Genomic DNA, 21,657 nt, shown 5'->3' with positions numbered 1-21,657 from the left:
CAGTCCAAAATTGGACATATGTGATCAACATCTCGTCTGATAATCAGTCAGTCAGCACCCCATACACATAAACTAGTTGTATGAATCTGTCAATATCCGGTTCAGCCAACATTAGTCTGTGTAAGTTAACTATGGGGGTACAATTTGGCTCAACTTTCTAGAACACAAGAATATATTGACCACCTCTGGACCTAAAATAACAATGCCCAAAAATATCTGTGGTCAGTTGACAATTTTGTGTGCACAGGACCGGATTTAGGTAGATGTGAATGCAAATAAAAATGCGAGCGCCTGCTGGCCGAAGTGCAGCATGATGCCTGCAGCATGTTGAGGTGACCTCATGAAAGCGCCACACAGGGGAGGATGACATAGGTGCAGAAGCCTGGAGACTGTAAGTTCTTGTAGAGCTGAAGACATGGGCATATAATAGAGGAATGTAACATGGAAAGGGGCCAGGACGGGGGATGAGGTAGTGGAGCTGGGTCTTTATAGAGATGCTGCTGTATATGGGGCTCATATGGAGCTATACAACAGTTTAATATGAAAATGCAGCAGTACAGGGGGCTCTATACAGAGATAGGCACTATGGATGGGCTCTATATAGAGATGGGGCAGTATAGGGGAGCTTAATATGAAGATGGGGCACTATAGGGGGATTGTGTATGGAGATGCAGCAGTATAGGGGATTCTGTATGGAAATGGGGCAGTATAGAGGGATTCTGTATGAACGATCTCCTTTTGGGGGAGTAAGTCATGCAAGTTGTCACAATTCTTAGGATTTCTCCATAATGTGCAAGCAGTTAGATTCTCTGTAAAGCTTTGACCCAGTCCCTGGTTATAGTTGAGGAAAGTTTAAAATCTTCCCTTACATATTAAAATAAGCTGAACACTCTGGTACTGGCTAACAATGTACTGTGTATGGAGGTGTCCCGATTCTTTCACAACACGTTTACCTGGCAGTACGGTGGCTCAGTGACTAGCGCTGTAGCTTTGCAGCACTGGGGTCCTGGGTTCAAATCCCACCAAAGACAACATCTGCAAGTAGTTTACATGTTCTCCCCATGATTGTGTGGGTTTCTGCTGGTTCTCTGATTTTCTCCCACACAACAAAAAGACAGACTGACTGGGGACAGTGATGATGGTGTCTGTAAAGCCATGTGGGTATGATGGTACTGAATGTCTGTTCCTTTTGTTCTCCAGCTTTCTGTACACTTCCCCCTGGAAACACAAGAAGGGTTGAATTCCTGACCCAACTTTAGAGCGTCACAGGTATCTGTGAGGCTGCTAGTTTGGCTCATTGCACTTGTCACCAGGGCAGGGACACAACCACTTTACATGATCTCTGAATGAGGTCTTATTCTTCAGCATGTCATCAATTGACTGTGAACCATGGATCGAGTTCTGAAAAAAGTCCAGCTGGTAATATAGAAAATGTCAAATCCAAATAAATAACACCACAAGGAAATATCACATTTGTTTTTTTTCTTTTATTGTGGAACCAACTTTGTTTCCTTTACATCAAATATCCTCAGTGGAAGTGGGGTATTGCACACAAATATCATAAAAGCACTACATATTACTTCACTGTAAACTAATGTTCTACATTAGATATGAATCGGTAGAATAGAAGTGATGCGGGATTATAAGACGATACCATACACAGCTGCAGACTGACACAAACACCATTCAGAACGAGAGAGGAGTGAGGACCTTCCCAGCCAACCACAAGACTGATGCTGTCCAAGAGTTGGAAAGTAGACCGCGGCATGCATACGTATTAGCATTAGCACAGTTCATTGCTGCCAATTATTCCTTGTTACTACAGCCCAGTCTTGAGGGAATGTTACTTGTGGCTTCTTAGCATACGAAGCCTGAAGCTATAGTCGTGCGGAGAAGCTTGTGGAAATCCCTTATATTCACTTGTGTTAAAATCTCTTTCTTACAAGTCTTAACCAAAACTATGAATAACGCCTTTCAGCCATCTAATATTTCACCGAGGAGTTAAGTGTGAATATATAGGTTAGTTCTTTATTCTTCAATTGCTATTGCAAATAAATGGTTTGATGTTAGTCCTTAATGGGTGTGCGGATAGTCATACTCATCCTGGTGTACGGCACAGCTTCTTCTGGATCTTAATGGTAAAAGGATTGTGTTACTGGCCTAAAACTAAATGGTTTGTCTATTGTAAAGTAAAATTGTAAATGCTATAACCAGAAATTCCAGTTGTTTCCCAGTAATGGAACCTGTCATGCACACAGTGAGACGCTGAATGTACTAAGGTGGATAGCGCAAAGTTAGTATGAAGTTAGACCCACACATGATTGTCTGGCATCACTGCTGACAAGCTGCTGTCCCTCAGGCTTCTTTCACATGGACATTTTGGTGTCCATATTACGACTGCCACAGCCAGATCTTCTGCAATTCATCTGGACGTAAATCATCAAAGAACCAAACTATAATAGGTCTGTATGGTGCAGCTGTCACATGGCTATGTGAAAATGGCCTTGCGCCATGATGACTGCTGTCTTTGAGTTGTGTTTTTAGACATCAATGTGGGAATATTGAATGTAAATCATGGAAAGATCCATGGGGTTAATTTAAGTGTAATTAAAAGTTTGTGAACCCGCTCCCCAGGTCATAGGTCAGGGTTTAGTAATTTAGGAAGAACACTAGTCCTCAAATTTTGTTCTACGGCTCCCAGCAGACCTATTACTGCAAATACATCACCAAACGCCAGAGCCATGTTGGCATTTTCTCGTAATTACATGACTTGTAGATCATCTCGGTGATGTGTTTATTACATACAACCTGTGGCGTGGCCACCATGTGCGGATGACAGGCTCGCTTTTAAGTTGCAGTATTAATTTATTTTCCTACTAGTAAAATCTGCACCTTTTCTATGAAATATCAGCTTTCATCAACTATTCTGTACCCCTTCATCATACAGTTACAAAGAATAAACTCTACTCTTATCATATGGAACGTGATCTATACATAGTATTCGTTATTGTCCTGCAATCACTCAATATTCCTACAAAACATAAAATACATTTGTTGGCATCAGAAAGAAAAGTCTATTTCTGTTCAGAATCCTAATAGCAGATTGTAGCTAATACATAGAATATTTACACTGACACCGGATCTAAGGACGCTAAGGATATTTTATGTGGCACAATTCATTCAAGTTCTAAATAATGTATCAACCAGGAAAGATGAAAGAAGTCACCTCTGGTGATTTGTTCCATAACGTTAATATGCTGCCCCTTTAATTCCGCATGCTCCGAAAATATTGTATGCAGTATACATTGAATAGAGGGGTGTAATTAGATGGTGCTTCAATAGCTTCTCTGAATATTTTAATTATTCTTCCGCTTCTAAATGTTGGATCTGGCATGGTTAGAATTGTAGATTCTGTGTTTTAAATGGGTTTACGGTTCTCACCCTTAATGGTAAAGAGGTTACAAAGCACCTTGGGACCTTAGAATGTTTGAATATAGGAAAAGACTATCCTTTATCACTTTGAAGGACAATTGGGTTATTTTACACCATCCCAACATGAACATGTCATGTATTTAGAAGAAGAAATTATTTTTTTCAAGGGATTTTATTCAATTCGATAAACACCTTCTAGAAACAGAGCCATCCCGTGAGTTGCGTCTGGTATTGCAAGTCATCCAGGTTGAAAAGAACAAGGCTAGACGGCAAACCCCACACAAGACCATGGACGATTGCAATATAATGTCTTAAAAAAAAGTGTCCGTTTGGATAAATAACTATGTGACTTTGAGGTGTTTCCTGATGTAATAAATAGTGAACGTGTTGCATTCAACCTGTGATTATAAACACCTTTGTATTATTAAGGACAACCTGTAGTCCACCAGAAGAAGCTCAGGTGCAACTTGCAGGTGCCTGTCTGAATGAGTCTTACAAATAAGCTAGTGAGAATAAATGGAATCTGTCAGCAGGATTTCACCCCTAAAACTATATGCACATGTAGCTCTTTTAAAGACGAATCCAGCAATATCTTTACATGGCTGATCCGTTACCGATAAATCAGCATTTGAATTGACCTGCAATTGAGGGTGAAAAGCTATTTGCAGATCTGAAGCCTCTGTCACTCCTGCTCTATTCCCCACCCAGCACCGCCTCCTCCTGCTTGATTGGCAGCTCTTGTGCTTAAAGTCACATAGCATGGAGGTTGTCAGTCAAGAAGGAGGAGGCAGATCTAGGCGGGGAAAAGAGCTGGAGTGACAGAAGCTTCAGATCTACAAATAGCTTTTCAGCCTCAATTGCAGATCAATTCAAACTCTTAATTTCTCAGTAATGGAGGAACAGCCATGTAAGGGTATTGCTGGACATGTTGAAAAAGCTATATTAAAAATTGTTTGGGGAAGGGGAGGTGAAATTCTGGTGACAGATTTCCTTTAAATGAGTAAGTAAAATTTGATATGGACATATTGGGACAGTCAACTAAATATTTACAATAACTTTTGAGTTTTACCCTTTTACAACCATGTGTAACATACAATCATAGGGTGCCGTACAAGTGAACACACCTGGAAAATGTGTATGGCAGAATTGCCTGTCTATCTTACATTCCAATGCATTCCATTTAATTTATCCCAATTGAAAATACTGACTAATATAACAAAAATCAGATAAGAAGCAGAGAAACAAAAATATAATCATACATAAATAGCGACGCAATAAATATCATTGCTTGTAAAAAAAAATCTCCTAATTCACAGCATTAACTGGACTGTAAGTCCAACACAGTACCAAACATCAAGTGCAAATAAATGAGTGTTACATACTGAAATAAATAAACAACAAATTATAATATAAAAAACATCAATTCAGTGGCATCACAAAACTCACAAGCTGTGAGTTGGACAGTGCATATAGATGATTTAGAGCATTGATACATGTTTACAATCCGACACCTTTACTTCTAAAGCTGCAATCATTGATCATGTCACACACATAAGCAAAGGCCATGAGATGCACCCATCACCATGAACTGTAGAGGACAAATATATACCTCACTGTGTAATGATCTTCATGAGCAAGTATTCTATACAAAGCATTGGTCACCATGTGAAGCTCTCCGGCTGGTATACAACTATTCCCAGCATGCCATGGCAGCAAATGGCTGGAGGTTGTAGTTGAGCATCTTCGGCGAAGAGCTACAGTTCGGTGAACAGTGCTATTCCGTCTCCGTAACTGATGGCATCATGAAAGTAAGATCCACCTGACAAAATGTCTTCCTTCACTGTGATAAAATCACAGGTACAAATAAAGGTGATGTCCAGAATTAGAAAAATAAGTTTCTGCTTGTTTTCAAACAGTGCAACTATTCTTCCTGGGCTTTATTTGCTATTGCAGATATAGGAATAGGTTGAAATACCGGTCACATCCAATGGACAAGAGTGGCCTTCTTTTTCAAGATAAAACTCTTGTTTTCTAATTTTGGACAAATCATTGAAAAATCTTGTCCACAACTTTAACATTTATGGCCTATCCCTAGGGGTAGGTCATCAATGTCTGATCGGTGGGCGTGCGACAGTCGACAATCCCGACAATCAGCTGTTATCAGACCTGCTTAGTTAGGCTGAGGTCACACTTGCAAGAATCTCGCACGAGTCTCGCTTCTCAATACCCAGGACTGCCGCCGGCACTCGGGACCGGAGTGTGTGGCTGCTTGTATTGCTATGCAGCTGAGCGCTCCGGTCCGGGTATTGAGAAGCGAGACTCGTGCGAGTTTCTCGCAAGTGTGACCCCGGTATTACGAAGAGGCACAGAGCAGTCACATCTACTGAATATTGGCTGCGGCCACATACTGCACATCTGCCCCTATTGATTTGAATATGAGGCGGATGTACATGATACGGCCACTAAACAGTTCAGTTCGGACCGTCTCCAACACAAAAAAAAGTTCATCGGCGGGGGTGCCGTATGTCGCATCTTGAACGACCAAGTATTGATGGCCTATCCCTAGGATAGGTCATCAATGTCTGACCGGTGGGGGTGCGACACTCGACAATCCTGACGATCAACTGTTATTGGAACTGCTCAGTTACGAAGCAGCACAGAGCAGTCCCGTCTACTGAATGCGGCCACATACTGCACATCTGCTCCTATTGATTTGAATAGGAGGGGGATGTGCATGATCCGGCCACGGCCACTATACAGTTGAAGAGCTATTCGACAGGGTTTCCGGGTGTCGCACCCCGAACGACCAAGCATTGATGGCATATTCTAAGGATAGGTCATCAATGTTACAGTAGTGGACAACCTCTTTAATACTTCAGATAAAACCATTTCCATGCCAATGATACTTGGGAAAATTCTTTGCAATTACTTTGCCATCAACTAATATAAAATGTTTTTTGTACTAAGTATAATAAAAGGAAGAAATTTAGTAACCACTCTTAAAATCAGAAATTTTCCTTTCCTTACTCCTCTAAAAGGAACATTTATCATCACACAGCCAAGGCAGGCAAAAGAATTTTGCTTGCAAAATCAAAAAGTAAAAATCATAAAAAAATGGAGTTTATATTTTATACATACAATAAAAAAGGGTCTGTACATCTTTTCAAATCTTTGTAAAAACAAGAAACATGTAACGGAGGAGGAGGGTCAAGTCAACAAGGCTCGAAAAGAAAAGGAACACTCAATCTTTAACTTGCCTGGCAAAGCAATCCTCAGACAGTCATTGTGTATTAATGCAGTAGAAGAATTGTCATCCCGGTGGGTCCCATCAGCCCAGCTCTTGCCACCACAAGCATGCACACACTTCTGAATTGACAACCTTGCATACTTTTGTACACTTGCTGACTGAAGTTAAAAAATAAGTGCATTAAGTATCTTTGTACATTCAAGTCACTTCCTAAGGCAAATTATCTACCAAATGTACTCCCGAGTGCTTTGGTATTTTGCTTCTGTGTACTGACTGTGATTGTAAATGTGCGAAATTCAGAGGTTTGGTAAGATGAATTTAGCGGGAGTATGCCTCAGACACAATGCTCATTTTTCCACCCTGTACAGGAATATTTATCATGAAATGAGAATAGCAAGTATACTATTTGAGATATTAGAAGTGGTTGGGCCTCTGATTTCGGTTTTTTTTTTTTTTGTTTTTTTTTTACCATTTTTCGCTAATTTTACCAAATGGTTTAACAGAAGGATGGACCAAAACGCAGACCCTGTTACTGTGACAATAGGACACCAAATACTGATAGTAACCAACTGTTCTCTGGGCTCCATCTTGCAGATCCCAAGTTGTGCGCCTGCAAATGACAATATAGCAGTATAACAAAAAGTAAAGTAGTAATTAGCCTGTTATTACTGACGGAGAGATGCCACGATAATGAGCCATTACACAGGTCCTTCTTCTGGTCTCTCTTATTGTCTTTCAGTCTTGAAGAAAGTTCCCCTCCGGGGCTAAGGTGAATGAAAGTGTACAAGAGCATGTCCTAAAAACCTGTATAATAAACCTGGATAGCAGAGCTTGCAGTGACGTGAACTTTATAGTTTGCCATGGAGATAATATATTACTGGCACCTGTATCGCCATAACACAGGATAGCAGTGGGCAAGATATCGTTTTGAAGATAGTTCTGATCTGTAGCTGACATTTCTGGTAATCACTGATCTGGTGAGAGAATGGGCAGTGATCTCACAGTTCAATTTTGCATGCTGGGAAGGATTCATCTTGCATAACGACTGTGCTGCTACTCGCTAGTACCATAATATTGAGGTCCTGCTGTTTTTCATGTGTCTCCTGGTACCATTCTCGCATCACTTCTGAATCATGGGTTGGAATAAGTGTGACCTGAAATTACAGGAAATGGGCATATTGTCAGTTTCATAAATTATCTGAAAAAATCTCTCATTTAATTGGGAAACTTTCATGTGAAAAAAAAAAATCTAATAACCTGAAGATATGGGATAGATCTGCAGATAAAGCGTGTTCTGAAGTCATGTGGCCGTCGCACTGAGGCCCCCGGCAGTGTTATTCCTCCTGGCAGTATTGGGCTTTCAGTCATGGAGGGGCAACCAGTATGACTTCAATCACTTCTCAGTACATAGTGAGCAGCGGCTGTAACCACGCCCTGGAACTGACTGACATCCGGCTTTGCATTGCATTGGATCGCCCTCGCACCCAGGGCAGCAGGGTACTCGGAGCTGGGCCCGGTGGATTTCAATGGGGGTTGTCACGGTGGCAGTGACCCGGTCCATGGCCCTGGGTGTCCATTGTAAAAGGGGGGAATGTTGAGTGATGGAATAAAGTTTATTAATTAATGTTTCCTGACGCCACCTGTGGTATTCGGCAATGAAGATGTTAAGCCGATGCTGCAGACAGATCCTCTGGGACAGATGGTGTGGTGCAGCAATGATGGTGTAGCCCTCCACAGGCAGGGCTGTAATCCCAGGGCAGTGTAGATGAAGAGATAGGGGAGAGACGTGAATGGTGTAGGGCTAGGCACAAGGATGTAGCAGTGTTGGGTGTGTTGACGCAGGAATAAGTGGAGGACACCAGGGCATGTAGTTCCAAAGCTTTACTCACAGTCTGTTGCAGGTACAGGTGCCCGCCTCGGTGCAGTGTCATCCGGGTCAGGGGCTCAGCCAACCTCCAGGCAAGATGAAGCACTCCCTTCCAACACTCCACCAACATATGTGCCTTTTCTGAACGTCTCCCTTTTGCGCCTATAGTGAAGTACTCACAGTACTGAGTTACACTGGAGTTCCTCCTGTCAGATGTTCCTATGAACTCTACTTATACGGCAGACAGCTGTAGCCTGCTTCGGGACTCCTTGCTACTAAGTCCCGGCTCACTCACGTTGCTGTTGTGCCCCTAAGTCTTGTGTGGGAATAAAATGGTGACAACTTCTATTCCTCCGGTGTCTGCTGCAGGACCATTAGTATCCATACAACCTCGGGGACCGGACCCCGGCCTTGCGCTGTGAACTTGGGAAGGGTTCTCCTCTAACCCTAATCCTTAGTCCTCCTCTCCTCACGTTCCGTACTAATCCTTCTCTCTTAAGGAGAGAGTCAGGCTTTCTATCAATCTTCCTTTCCTGTGCCAGCGGACCCAGGTCACTGAGGTCGGCTGCAGCACTTCCTTCATCCATCCCACTCAGGGGATCTTCTCTCACAGACTCACTCTGTCAGACTCCCCGACTGACTGTCTCAATCCCCGCTCTTTTGATGCTAACTAAACTCCACCTGCCTCCCAGCACGCTTCGTGTTCCAAGCAGGGAGCCACCAAAGGGTGCTTTGCTTCACTACTCTGTTGTGTGGTATGCAGGTGTTGGAGCGTAGTAAGGAGTCTCCACCTTACCTGAATGGTGGGGTACCACACCTCAGGAGGAGGTGCAGTACCTCTGTGGCGACTGAACCCTCAGGGGCGCCACAGCATCAGTACTGAGCCGGCTGTCAGTCAGTGCCGGGGCGTGGTTACAGCCGCCACTCACTATGTACAGAATGGTGACTGAAGCTGCGTCTCTATGACTGAAAGCCAAAGGCTGCCGGGAGGAATAAAGTTTATTTCTTCCCAGTACACGGTCTTTCAGTGCAGCAGATGCACACCATCAGAACACTATTAACCTGCAGCTTAACCTCATATCTGCAGGTTAATAGTGTTTTTTGACATGACAGGTTTTCTTGAAAGGGGTTGTAGATGGACATTACCCCTTAACCTGTCTGAAGCTGCTTCCGTGTGTATCATGGAGCCAGCCTGGTCGGTTGCTATCGGGTCCTGTGCAAGGAAAGCTTAGAAAGAGATACATGTGCAAAACCAGTGCTGCACCCCCTTCATTCTCAAGATTGGGGAGGTCCCAGATGTCAGTCACCTACTGGTCATAAAGGAAGATTGATTTTCTTATTAAGAAGGCAAAACAATACTCAATTTACAGTAAAAGCTAAATCCTCCTATTCTTAGGACTTGCGAGCACTATTTTTATTTCAGTTACGGTTAGCAGTAAACTTTGATGGTATTGAATGTGAATCAAGTTAACAATGTGATATAGAACTCTCTAAAATGTACAATACCTGCATATTGCTTCCCCACTGAGCCTTTCCTTCCAGAAGAGCGTCCAGGACAACCCTGCTTGGTTCTCCAGCTGCGGCATCATTTCCACTCACTACATAATACGAGGATCGCACTCGTTTGAAAAACTCTACATCAACATTTTTGCTACTGCTGTGATTAGGTATATACACCAGGTCCAGGTACACCGGCGGTCCGGGGGGCACTGCGGATGATTTTGTTGTCTTTGTGGCTCCACTTCCTGAAAATAAATACAGGTAAAACTAAGTACAGTAGGCTTTTTTGTGTTATATATTAAGGGGTAAAAAATGGCAGGGCGTCATTGAGACTGATTTTCCTTCATCACTGATCATCCTTCGTAAACATGGCCTGTGCTGCCAAGAAAATGTCAGCCTATGTGCACTGAATGATCTAGTAGAGAAGGTTCAGCACACATTTAAAGAGCGGTGTACCGGTGTAAAACGGCTACTAAACAACAGCTGATCGGAAAAATTGGGTGGTGAAAATGCATCCTTAGATACAAGGTTTATTCAGATGTAGAAGATCAACACCCATCAATGGCTTATGTCCGATATTGCAGCTCAGCCACTTTGAATTGAATGGGGCTGGGAAGCATTACCTTGTACAACTTGTGGACAACTATCACACTGTTTTCGAAGGAACATAGTCATTTTTTCTAATCATGTTTAACCCCTTTCATAGTTAAAACCTTGAACAAAAATTACTTACATAGCATTCATCTCTTCGTGAATTACGCTGCTGTTTGTACTACCACCGTTCCGTTCACATTCCTAACTATAGGTTTCTATGATCTCCAATTCTACCTCTGGTAGTATGGTTAGGAGACTTATTGCATTAATTTTTCACACTAGTCCTTGAGACATCAAGCGATTGACTTTCTATAGCGGTATGCTGAGATGCTCAAACACTTGTCCGCATATTGTTATGTAGAAAGGGCCATTGTCACCTCAAGGGTTTAGAATATTGATGTTCTATTATTAGGCAACAACACCTTTAAGTAACTGATCTATGAGGATACCGAGAGCCAGACAACTACTGACCTTATTATAATAGTCTTTCTTAACTATGGGCCATCAGTATTCTAAACCATGAAAACCCTTTATCTAGACAGGAAAGACTTTTTGCTACATACCTGCTATATAGAGCTCTATATATAGAGCTTTAAAAAAAATGTATTGTTATTCTATGAACATAATTAAAGGGATTGTGTGGAGTTAGAAACAGTGGCACAGTGATCCATAGGTTGTGCCTGATACTGCAGCTCAATTCTATTGCGGCTGAATTGCAATATCATACACAGCATGTGGAGAGATGTGGCACTATTTTTGCAAGAAGGTAACCATATTTTCCTACTTGTGAGCAACAGCTCGGCTTCTTTTTTTTTTACTTTGCTAAAGGATTAAAGCTGTAGTGTGATTGGTTACTATAGACAAGAAGAGCAGTTTTGCTGTTAAAGCCTCATTTATCAAAAATGTCTATCGAAAAATGGTATCATTGAAAAAAAATGTCTCAGGTGATCAATTAAAATATACCCGACTTACCTGTGGATCCAGTTTTAGTTGATTTTGTTGCACTTGTATTGGATGCGTTCTTGGTTTCCTTATCCTTCTCCTCCACCTTTGCAGCTTTGGGGTCAGTAATTGAACCACTTTTTGGACCCTTCTCTACCGAATCTTTCTTTTTTGGAGCAACACTCTTGGAACTTCTCTCCAAACTTTCTTTGATTGGTCCAGGTTTTGGTGATGCTGCTGAAATCTTAGATTTGCTATCACTCTTTCTAGCTGGAGAAGATGATTTAGTTTTCCCTCCTGCTTTTTTAGTTTTTCCTTTTTCTTTTATATCTTTTTTCAAAGGCTTGCCTAAACTTGAGTCAACAGGTATAGTTTCTGGATCCATCATTGAGACATCAGGGTGCCTAGGAGATGGGCTTGGATCCTGCATGGGAATTGGAGGAGGATCCATATGTTTATAAGTTACTGTTTTATCAGTAGGGATGGTTTCAGATTCATCTTCAGAATCTATGTTTGCATCTGCTGTAATAGAAGGACACTCTTCAGTCTCTGGTGGAACATCTGAATCTGTCTGAGATGGAGCTGATTCACTAACTGAGGTTGGAGGTGTTTCATCACATTGACGTCCTTTCTGTTTTCCTCCAGAAGGTGGCTGGGCTCCTCCAAGTTGAGTTAATGGCTTGTCTAGCTCCTGAGTTTGCTCCTCATTTGCAAACCATTCTAATGGATTTGGATTAATGAAAGAAGGTGACAGCTCCGTTTTGGGGTGTTTATACTCACATGCAGAAACAAGACATAGATCAACTTCTTGTCGGTTCTCAGCAAAAGGTGACTTATCAGAAAAAGAATATCTATCATTAATTTCACGGGAATAACTATAAGCCTCACATAAATTATTCCTGCCATCTAAATCTGCTGAACAAGCAAAGGGGTTTGTGCTATGTAAAACTGAGGTTTCTTTGACTGCCCTTGATTGAAAGCCAAATGGTTCATCGGACGAAATTGATACAGATGAGGCTGCTGAACTGTAACCCATTGACAGATCATATTTTGTACATGGAGGTTCAGCTGAACCAGGTGACTGTCTAAGTGAAGATGGCGCTGGAGTTAATGGAGAAGCATCTGTTTCAGGAGAGAGCTTTCCTTGCATAAAATATTCCTGCTCCAGTATTGGTGGGGAGTAAAGTGGCAAATCTGTATTTTGAACTACATCTTTCAAGGAATCTTCTTCTTTCAAAGGGGATCCTGTTTGTGAAGGTGTGTGGGCTGATGAAGTAGATGGTGATGCCTCTACCTGAGGTTCAGTTGCTGGATGTTCTTGATCTTTTTCTGCCGTATATTGATTGTCAATTGAAATCTTGTTACCAAAATAAGAGTTTTGATGGTCTGTTGGACTATATTCAACTTCAGTTGGTCCATTTTCTGATATATGTAGCATACTAGAAGCTACTGCAGGGTGTTCTGGTGATTGTCTACTAAAGTCCATGGCAAAAGATTGCTCTGGTGATTCCTGACTGAACTCCATTGTTGACTGCTCTGGTGATCTCTGTTCTTGGAGTGAGGATGTGGATTTTCCTGTTCTGGGTGAGAAATCAGGTGGTGATATAGACATTGGGCGGGGACACTCCTCTCTAGATGGTGATATTTCTGTTTCGTGAAATGTGGTGGGTGTCTGAACAACAGAAACTGACAGGGAGTCATCTACTTCTGTGGAATGTGGAGACCCAACTTCAGCATGAAGAGAAGGAGAAACATCATCTGTAGTTGGCTCTGGGAATGAACTGGTAGCAACAGAAGCTGTGGAAACTGATGCCACACCTTCTATGTGAGAGTAAGTGTCTTCTGCAACATTTTCATCTACTGGAGTGGCTGATTTATCTGATGCAGTGCCTTCAGAAATAGACATCTTTGTATCCTCCTTAAATAAGATAAATGGGTTAGTGCTTATCTGAGTCGGAGAAAATTCTCCTGCAATTTTTCCCCCATCAGGTACATTGGATGCCATATTTTTAGATTCAAAATGAGCATCAAGTGTTTTGCTTTTCTCTTGTATGGCATCAGACAGCATCGCAGACACAGGACTAATCTGTGACAGAGAAGGTCTTTCTTCAGCCATACTAGCTTGTCCTGAGGATGACTTAAGATCAGAGGTTAAAAATATATCATAGGGTGTCTCCGATCCAATTAATGGAGGACTGCGTAATGGTGATAAAACTTTTTCAATTGGAGATTCAGAATCTGGCACTGGTTCATCCATGGGACTTATTCTAGGGCTTTCATTCTTTCCTTTATCATCATAGAATTCGAACACAACATTGACAGATGGCTTCTCTATATTCTCAGTTGTAAGGCTTGTGCCCTTTTCTTCTGTTGGTGACTGGTAGTAAGGTGTGTGGCCAGCACTTCCCGCAGCAGATTGAGAAGGAGATGCTACTTCTAAGGTTTTATCATCTGGGCTAGGACACTGTTCTGTCACTTCTTGAACATCATCATGCAAGGGTGGCAAGACACCGAGATCAGATGTTTTAATTTCATTAGGGGTCAGGTCAAAATTAACACTTCGCTCACTTAGTGGTGTCTTAGAAATTGGTGATGGAAGCACTGGACTTTTACTAGGACTTAGCTTGTCATCAGACTCATAATCATCTTGTATTTGTAAATTTGCAGAACTTTTAATTTCAGTGCCTCCATACACGTATGCGTCACGCAGCGCTGATTTGGAGAATTTGTCTTCTTCTAGAGATGAAGGTGGAGAGATTGTTGATGCTGAAGCACCGTATTCCTTACCATCAGTAGCATCAGCTTTTGAACCATCAGACAAACTATTCAATTCATCAGGTATTGGAGAAACCCTTGTTTTTTCAAATTCCTGGGAACACAACATTGCCTCATATTTAGTGATGTTGACATACTCTTGTGATGGGGATTCACTTTCCTCATTGTTTGTCTCATCACTCATTACATCTCGTGGTGTTGACATATCATCCATTGGAGTTGGTTCACTAGATATTTCAATGGTTGAATGAGTAAAGCCTGAAGTGGCAGTAAATTCTTCAGGTTGATCTTCTCTATTTTCTTCATCAGATACTGTTGCTTCACTCTCAGAACCGCCAGGTAAAGTCTCATCATGAATAGAAGCTCCTGGTTCTACAGCAGGTGACTGGGGCTCAGATGTTTTGGATGGTGTAGAAGACAAAACATATTTATCTTCATTGTCACTAACAGCTTCAAACTTGTCTTTTGCTGTAGCATTATAATGGCATTCAACATCTAGCTTTTCTATTTCCTGATCATCTTTTGCGTCATCTGTTTTATCTTCATCTGCCTCTTCTTCTGTTTCCTCTACATCTTCTTGTTCATCTGCTGCCTCAGAATCGGCATTGTCTTCATGACTATGAAGCCTGTCTTTCAAATTCTGGAATGCATCATTATCAGCTTCTTCATCAGTTTCTGCTGACTCGATGGCGTGGGGCTCACCTAGTGAAGCTCTTTCTTCCATATTGTCCACCTGTTCCTCAACCTCTTCTGTCTCTGCTTTTTCTTCATAGTCACCAGCTTCAGATGATTCTTCAAGCCCTGTTCCTTCATCTTCATATTTGTCATTTTCATCTGTCCTGTGCTTTTCAATAATTTCTAATTCTTCTGGAGTCCGTTCACATTCACCTTCTGTAGTAGTTATTCCTTCATCTGGTGAATCTGCTGGTTCTTCACTGCTAGGATTATCTTTCTTGATGATATAGGAATCAGTCTGTACAATGACAACTTCATCCCTAGGGGACAGTGCCTGTAGTTGAGGCTTTCCTTCTCCATTGAACTTGACTTCTTCATCTCGAAGGTCTTCGAAGTCCTTTGTTAAATCTTCAGGGGAAGACATAAGAGATCTTTGTGATACCAGATCTACAATATTTTCAGCAGCTGCAGCAGAAGCTTTAACAGATGCCGCTGCAGCAGATACAGCTGCGGTGGCTGCAACAGCACCTGCAGCTGCCATTGGCTTCTTATCAGAAACTTTTTTAATTACTTTTGACTTTTCCTTTGTTTTGTTAATAGCGGCAGCTTCCTTTTTAGTAGATTCTTCTTTCTTTTGCACTTTTCCTTTAGCAGCAAGCTTTTTACCATCAGGAGTTGCTGATACTTTCTTAGTTTCTTTTGAAGGTTTCTTAGATTCTTTTTTTGAATCTTTCTCTTTTTCATCTTTCTTAACTTCTTTTTTCAAGTCTTTCTGAGAAATTTCTTTTTTTACATCCTTTTTAACTTCCTTTTTGTCCTCCTTCTTTACTTCCTTCTTGATCTCTTTTTTCACTTTTTCTTCCTTAACTTCCTTTTTCAGTTTGTCTTCCTTAATGTCTTTTTTAGGTTTTTCTTCCTTAACCTCTTTCTTGGGTTTATCTTCTTTAACTTCCTTTTTTACTTTCTCTTCCTTCTTAACTGGAGTTTTGTCTTCCTTCTTTGGTGCTTCTTTCTTTACATCATCAGATTTTGCTTTTATTTCCTTTTTCACAGGTTTTTCCTTTATGACTTTGGGCTTAACGTCAGCCTTTTGTTTTTCAATATTTTCTGATTTAATGATTGGCTCCTCTTTGTGCAAAACAGGCTTTTCTGCTGAGGATTTGGCTTCATTTTTTACAATCTTTTTAACAGATGTTTTCTCCTTATCTACCTTTTCTGCTGGTTCGGGATGACTGCTTTTTACTACTTCCAAGTGCTCTTCTCTTGATTCTTTTTTCACTGGTTTGCCAGAAGTCGTTTTTGCAGACTTGAGACTCTCTTTGCTTTCTGCCCTCTGCTTCATCTTTGCCTGCTTTACTGCAGGGCTAGAAATAGTATCACTTAGGTCTTTCTGTGTTATGACGGGTTGCTTCAAAAAGTCCAGATGTTTGAGCTTTTCAAGGCCTTCAAGTATTTGGTATTGTGTAGTATTTCCTGGAAACAAGACCCTTACTATTTTCTCAGAAGGATTTGATGGATGCCATACAATAAGAGAGGAAATTGACGTTAAATAATTAATAGGGACATCAACTTCTTGACCATTAGGTAACACCAAGCCAGCTTTTTCTTTGCTGGTGCCTGACCACTGCTGCATAAAATGCTGAGTTTCTTTGCTTCCCTTTAATGGATTCAACACATACATCTCAAGTTTTCCTACACCCATTTTTTGAAATAAGATAATGGGTTCAATAGAGTTTCCTACACTTCTGAAAAGAGGTTCCGGTTTCATAGATAATTTACTTAAGTACTGAAGTGTAAAATTAGCTTCTTCTATGCTTCTTCTAACTTTAAAGTTAGGTTCTGGGTTTTTCATATTCTCTGGAACATTAAGAAAGACAACTCCAAGGTCTGGAGAGATAAGATTTTTCATCCAATCACTATTGGTCGTTGACCCCTGGGACTGTTCCTCTTCTAGTTCACATATTTTCCTTTGAAGCATACTATTGATACCAGGCAGATTATCATCTCCAATGTGGGTGAGCAATATTGAATCCACCCTATCTAAATGTCTAATGAGCTTCCAAAAGCAAGATTTTCTCTCAGATCCACCATTAATGAGCATGTTAAAGCCATTCACTGCAAACAAAGCAGAGTCACCCCTTCCTCCTGGGAAAATATAGCAACATGGCTTTGAAAGCTTCAGAAAGCCACCAGATGTGGGTGGTTCTAAAATGTCAAAAGGTGATGGTATTTCCACAGATTCTGATAAGTATTCTGTAAATTCAGATAGTCCTTCCATTTCAGGCAAAACTGAAGATGAGTTGAGTTTCATATTGATGAAATCTTGAAGGTTGTGTCTCTCTAGATTAGAATTCTTCCAATGTCCTTCTTCAGGACAAAAAAGTGTAAGGCTTGCTTTATTTGCAGGATGTGTATTGCTCAAAAGTTCACCAATCTACATAAGGAGACAAAAAACAAATATGTATTTAACAATGAATAATGGAGTAAAACACAATGGTCCTAAATAATGCAGGTAAAACATGAAAAAATTGCCTACATAAATAACATTTTTCTTTGCCCTAGTAACCGACAGAATCAGACTGTATGGAATGAGCAACTTATCCATTTTTTTGTCTGTACTGTTTACTTCCATTAAGTCATATATATATATTGTGACAAAAAGCTTTCTTTGAGTTTCCAAGAAAAAAATATTTTTCTAACTCATTTTGTTAGCGTACTTGCATTTCTAACAACGGCATAGACAATTTGTGGTCTGTGCTGTGAGCAGCGCATAATTAGATAGCATCTTACTCTGCCAGCTACGCTACCATATTCTGTGCTACCAAGAGCCGTAGACTTTTACAGTCATTTTTCTTGTGAAACTAGAAGTATGCTTTAAATGATAATATTTACTGTAAGTTGTACTTTTCATTTATTACTCTTTTAGTTGCGAATATATTCTCTTTAATAGAGTGATTACTCTTGACAGTCTCATTATTACTGATATTTAATGGTAATGAATAATGAATGTAATTTCGCATTCAATAAAAGATTTTAGACCATGCAAAGCAATGCAGCAAAGACTGTACATATTCAGGATAATGCTAGCTATATATGATGATGGCTCATACCTCCTGATCTGCAAAGATCTCTATGAAGTTTTGAAATGAGAAGGACCCAGACTGAAGAATAAGTTCCCCTGTATTTTCGAAGCACTGTCCAGTCAACACTAATAGTTTGTGTCTTGCAGCATCAGTGATCATCAAACGTACCTAAGAGTGAAAGACAAACATCCACAGTTTAATAATTACTTAATTACTTCTAGACATTGTGAGAGAACGGATTCCATTTTGTGACTAATGTAGCCATCTTACCTTGTAACCCCTTTGTCTTAGTGATTAAGTAACACTGATAAGGGAGATTCACATTTCTGTTCAAGCCCTTAGGGGTACTTCACACTAAGCGAGATCACTGATGCGTCACCGATTTTGTGATGCATCAGCGATCTCACCAGCGATTTCGCTGTGTATGGCACGCATCAGCGACCAGGCCCCCCGCTGGGTATCGCTGATCATACAGGAATGTCCTGGGCCATTTTTTGATCGTTGGTCTCCCGCTGGCCAGCGTGCATCGCTTCGTGTGGCAGCGGGAGACCAACGATAAGCGAGCTCCTAGCGCTGTAAGCAGACGCTGGAAGCTGGTATCCAGGGTAAATAGTGGGTAACTAAGCGTGCGCATTGCTTAGTTACCCGCTGTGTACCCTGGATACCAGCGTGCTCGCACTGGGAGCTGGTGTCCAAGGAAAACAGCGGGTAACTAAGAGTGCGCGCGCTTAGTTACCTACTGTTTACCCTGGATACCAGCTCCCAGCATCTGTTTACAGCGCTGGGAGCTCGCTGATCGTTGGTCTCCCGCTGCCACACGCAGCGATGCATGCTGGCCAGCAGGAGACCAACGATCAAAAAATGGCCCAGGACATTCCTGTATGATCGGCGATACCCAGCGGGGGGCCTGGTCGCTGATGCGTGCCACACACAGCGAGATCGCTGGCGAGATCGCTGATGCGTCACAAAATCTCGCTAGCGATCTCGCTTAGTGTGAAGTACCCCTAAGGGCTTGAATAGTTACCCGCTATTTACCCTGGATACCAGCATCCTCACTGGTCCTGATCGCTGGTGAGTCTGCCTGTTTGAGAGCTCACCAGCGATCATGTAGCGACGCACCAGTGATCCTGACCAAGTCGTATCGTTGTCGGGATCGCTGGTGCGTCGTTTAGTGAAACGGGACCCTTAAAGTGTTCCTATTGGCTCATGGTGCAGAGAGAACTTTTCCTTTGTCTGTGACTCTATTTAAAGTGCCAACATGTGCTAATAAACTAGAAGTCCTGAGTACACCATACAAGGATGTGCTGTTTTGATTTCTGAGCCATCATAAAACAAACTTTATTAATTTGGAATTAATCAATACATTAACTGCAACTCTAAAAATGTTATATATTGCATTTAGTGCAGTTCTTGTCAATTGCTTTACATTGGATGCACAAGCCGCAAATTAAAAATAAGCAACGCTGAACTCTTAAATGGCATTTCTAATGATAATAGTTCTAACAGGCATATTTCATCTGCAGCCAAGCACTTTATTTCCCATCATCAACGACAGTTATCATGTTTTCAGATCTTCGTTATTGAAAGGAACCCACGTGGGGACACATTAAGAGATTGCTGTTAAACCGGGAAGCCTTTTGGATATTTAACATTGAAACAAGATTTCCTGATAGGTTAAATTTGCGCTGAGATATTATTTTTCATTATTAACGGTCTTAGCTTTTTGTAACTTTTTTTAATTATTTTTTTGTATGTCTCCTCTATATTTCTTTGTCTGTTCACATCAGTCGTCTATATATTTATTTCTCGCCTTGATTGCATGTTTCCTACCTACTGATTACATGCCATATGATTGATGGGAAAATATTTAAATCAGGCTTTGAAAAAGAACTCCAGATTTCACTCGAAACACGTTGCCTTGTGTTTCCTCCCCTCCCAAGAGATAACTGTATAAGTATTATTAAATACAAAAGATAAAAATGTGACTGCACAAATTAAGAAAGTAGTGAATTGGACCATCAAAAGAATAACCAATTAGTAAATACGGCACAGAACATTGGCAGAAGTAAGACTCAGGGGAAGAGTACTGTAAAGTCCTGCAACATTGAAGTCTGCAAAGCAGCGAGAACAATCCATTAATCTTAAATGACATAAGATGAGATAAAATGAAAATATTTTGCCGTTTGTAGGTTAATTAAATGGACCAGAGAGATGCATGATTGGAACTGCTTTTGTAAAGGAAATAAAGGAATCCATTAGAGAGGAGTTTGTTTACATGGGTCTTGAACATGTGGAAAGGATTTAATTGCAATTGGCTAAAGGCCAAGGCACCAAACATCTCAGGGGAACGGAAGGTTGCAAGACAGCAGCAGTTCAAGTTCCCCTAAAATGTGGTCTACAGCAGAGACCTGTGACTTATTATTCAGCTATATTGGACCCCATCACTAGGAGGGCAACGTCTTGTGTCAGAGCCATCTCTGCGATTCATGCTTTAAAAAGGCTACAGAAAAGGTTCTGATTACAAAGTTAGACTGCACATGATATTTATGTTGTTCTCAGTCAGGTACAACCTAGACATTACAATGTACCCTTCTTATGCCTAAAATGTAGAACTCGAGTGACACAGTTTTGAATCCCACTACGCTATTGTCAATTAATTCAAAAAGGGGGGAAAGAAAGGTAAATGTGACATGTTTGGACAGGTCTCTCTCCATATGAGATAATTTTTGGTTAAGTATCTAGAACAGCATCATATTTTCCACAGTGACTTCAGATGCAGCATGATAGAACAATCAATGAAGAAAAAGCCTTACATAATGGACTAAACAGTGTCATAAACAGGTGTACTCTTCCATTCCATACCCCGAATCAATGTAAGGAGCATATGATCTCAGGCAGAGAGATTGGGTCATCCTGAGAACTCTCATGAGAAAAAGCCTTAAGCCAAGACTTGATGCCATTCGAGGTTCCCTAACCACAGCAACTTTGGTGAAGATTGAGGGTAAACTCAATTGGATACACACAGCCACTGTAAAGAGTCACACCACCAGCAGGTTGATGATCTTTTTGCATGTTCAAATGGACATAGCAGCGTCACTACCCCTAAATTAGTGGGCATTTAGTGCATTGATGGTGTGCAAGCCATCATGTAATCTGAAGATTACCAAAGGATTGTGGGTCTCAGTGCAGTGCCCAGTGTAAGAAAGCTGGGTCTGCATCCTAGGTCATGGGTCTTCCAGCAGGACAATGATCATAAACATACTTCAAGAAGCACCCAGAAATGAATAGAAACAAAGCGATGGAGAGTTCTGTAGTGGTTATCAATGAGTCTGGATCAAATTGTCAATGAACACCTGTGGAGCAAAGACATCCTTCAAATATCAGAGACATGAAGAGTTTGCAAATGAAGAGTGGGCCAAAATTCCAGTTGAGAGGTGTAAGAAGCTTGTTGATGGTTATTGGAAATGATTGATTGCAGGCCATTTTTGGGCTTTTGTGTGAAATCATGTTGTTTGCCTTTTTTTTTTCCTCTGTTTTGCTGT

At 41.1% G+C, this 21,657-nt stretch overlaps 1 protein-coding gene across 1 annotated transcript in view; it reads right to left on the bottom strand.

Annotated features, from left to right (window-relative positions):
* Positions 1 to 1,467: 1,467 nt before the first annotated feature.
* MAP1B (microtubule associated protein 1B) overlaps positions 1,468 to 21,657 on the bottom strand; it is a 127,540-nt gene continuing 107,350 nt past the window's right edge. The window contains exons 4-7 of the mRNA XM_073584050.1: positions 18,143 to 18,283; positions 11,613 to 17,466; positions 10,053 to 10,291; positions 1,468 to 7,833 (exon numbers count right to left, since the gene is read on the bottom strand). Coding sequence (XP_073440151.1) covers positions 7,678 to 7,833; positions 10,053 to 10,291; positions 11,613 to 17,466; positions 18,143 to 18,283 — 6,390 coding nt within the window. The 3' untranslated portion in view covers positions 1,468 to 7,677. The remainder of the gene's footprint in view (positions 7,834 to 10,052; positions 10,292 to 11,612; positions 17,467 to 18,142; positions 18,284 to 21,657) is intronic.

The sequence above is a fragment of the Dendrobates tinctorius genome, unplaced genomic scaffold (assembly GCF_039654945.1).
Source record: "Dendrobates tinctorius isolate UK_male_01 unplaced genomic scaffold, ASM3965494v1 ptg000083l, whole genome shotgun sequence".
Classification (NCBI taxonomy): Eukaryota; Metazoa; Chordata; class Amphibia; order Anura; family Dendrobatidae; genus Dendrobates; species Dendrobates tinctorius.
Note: the sequence above shows the minus strand (reverse complement) of the source record. Positions and strands in the feature narration are given on the sequence as shown.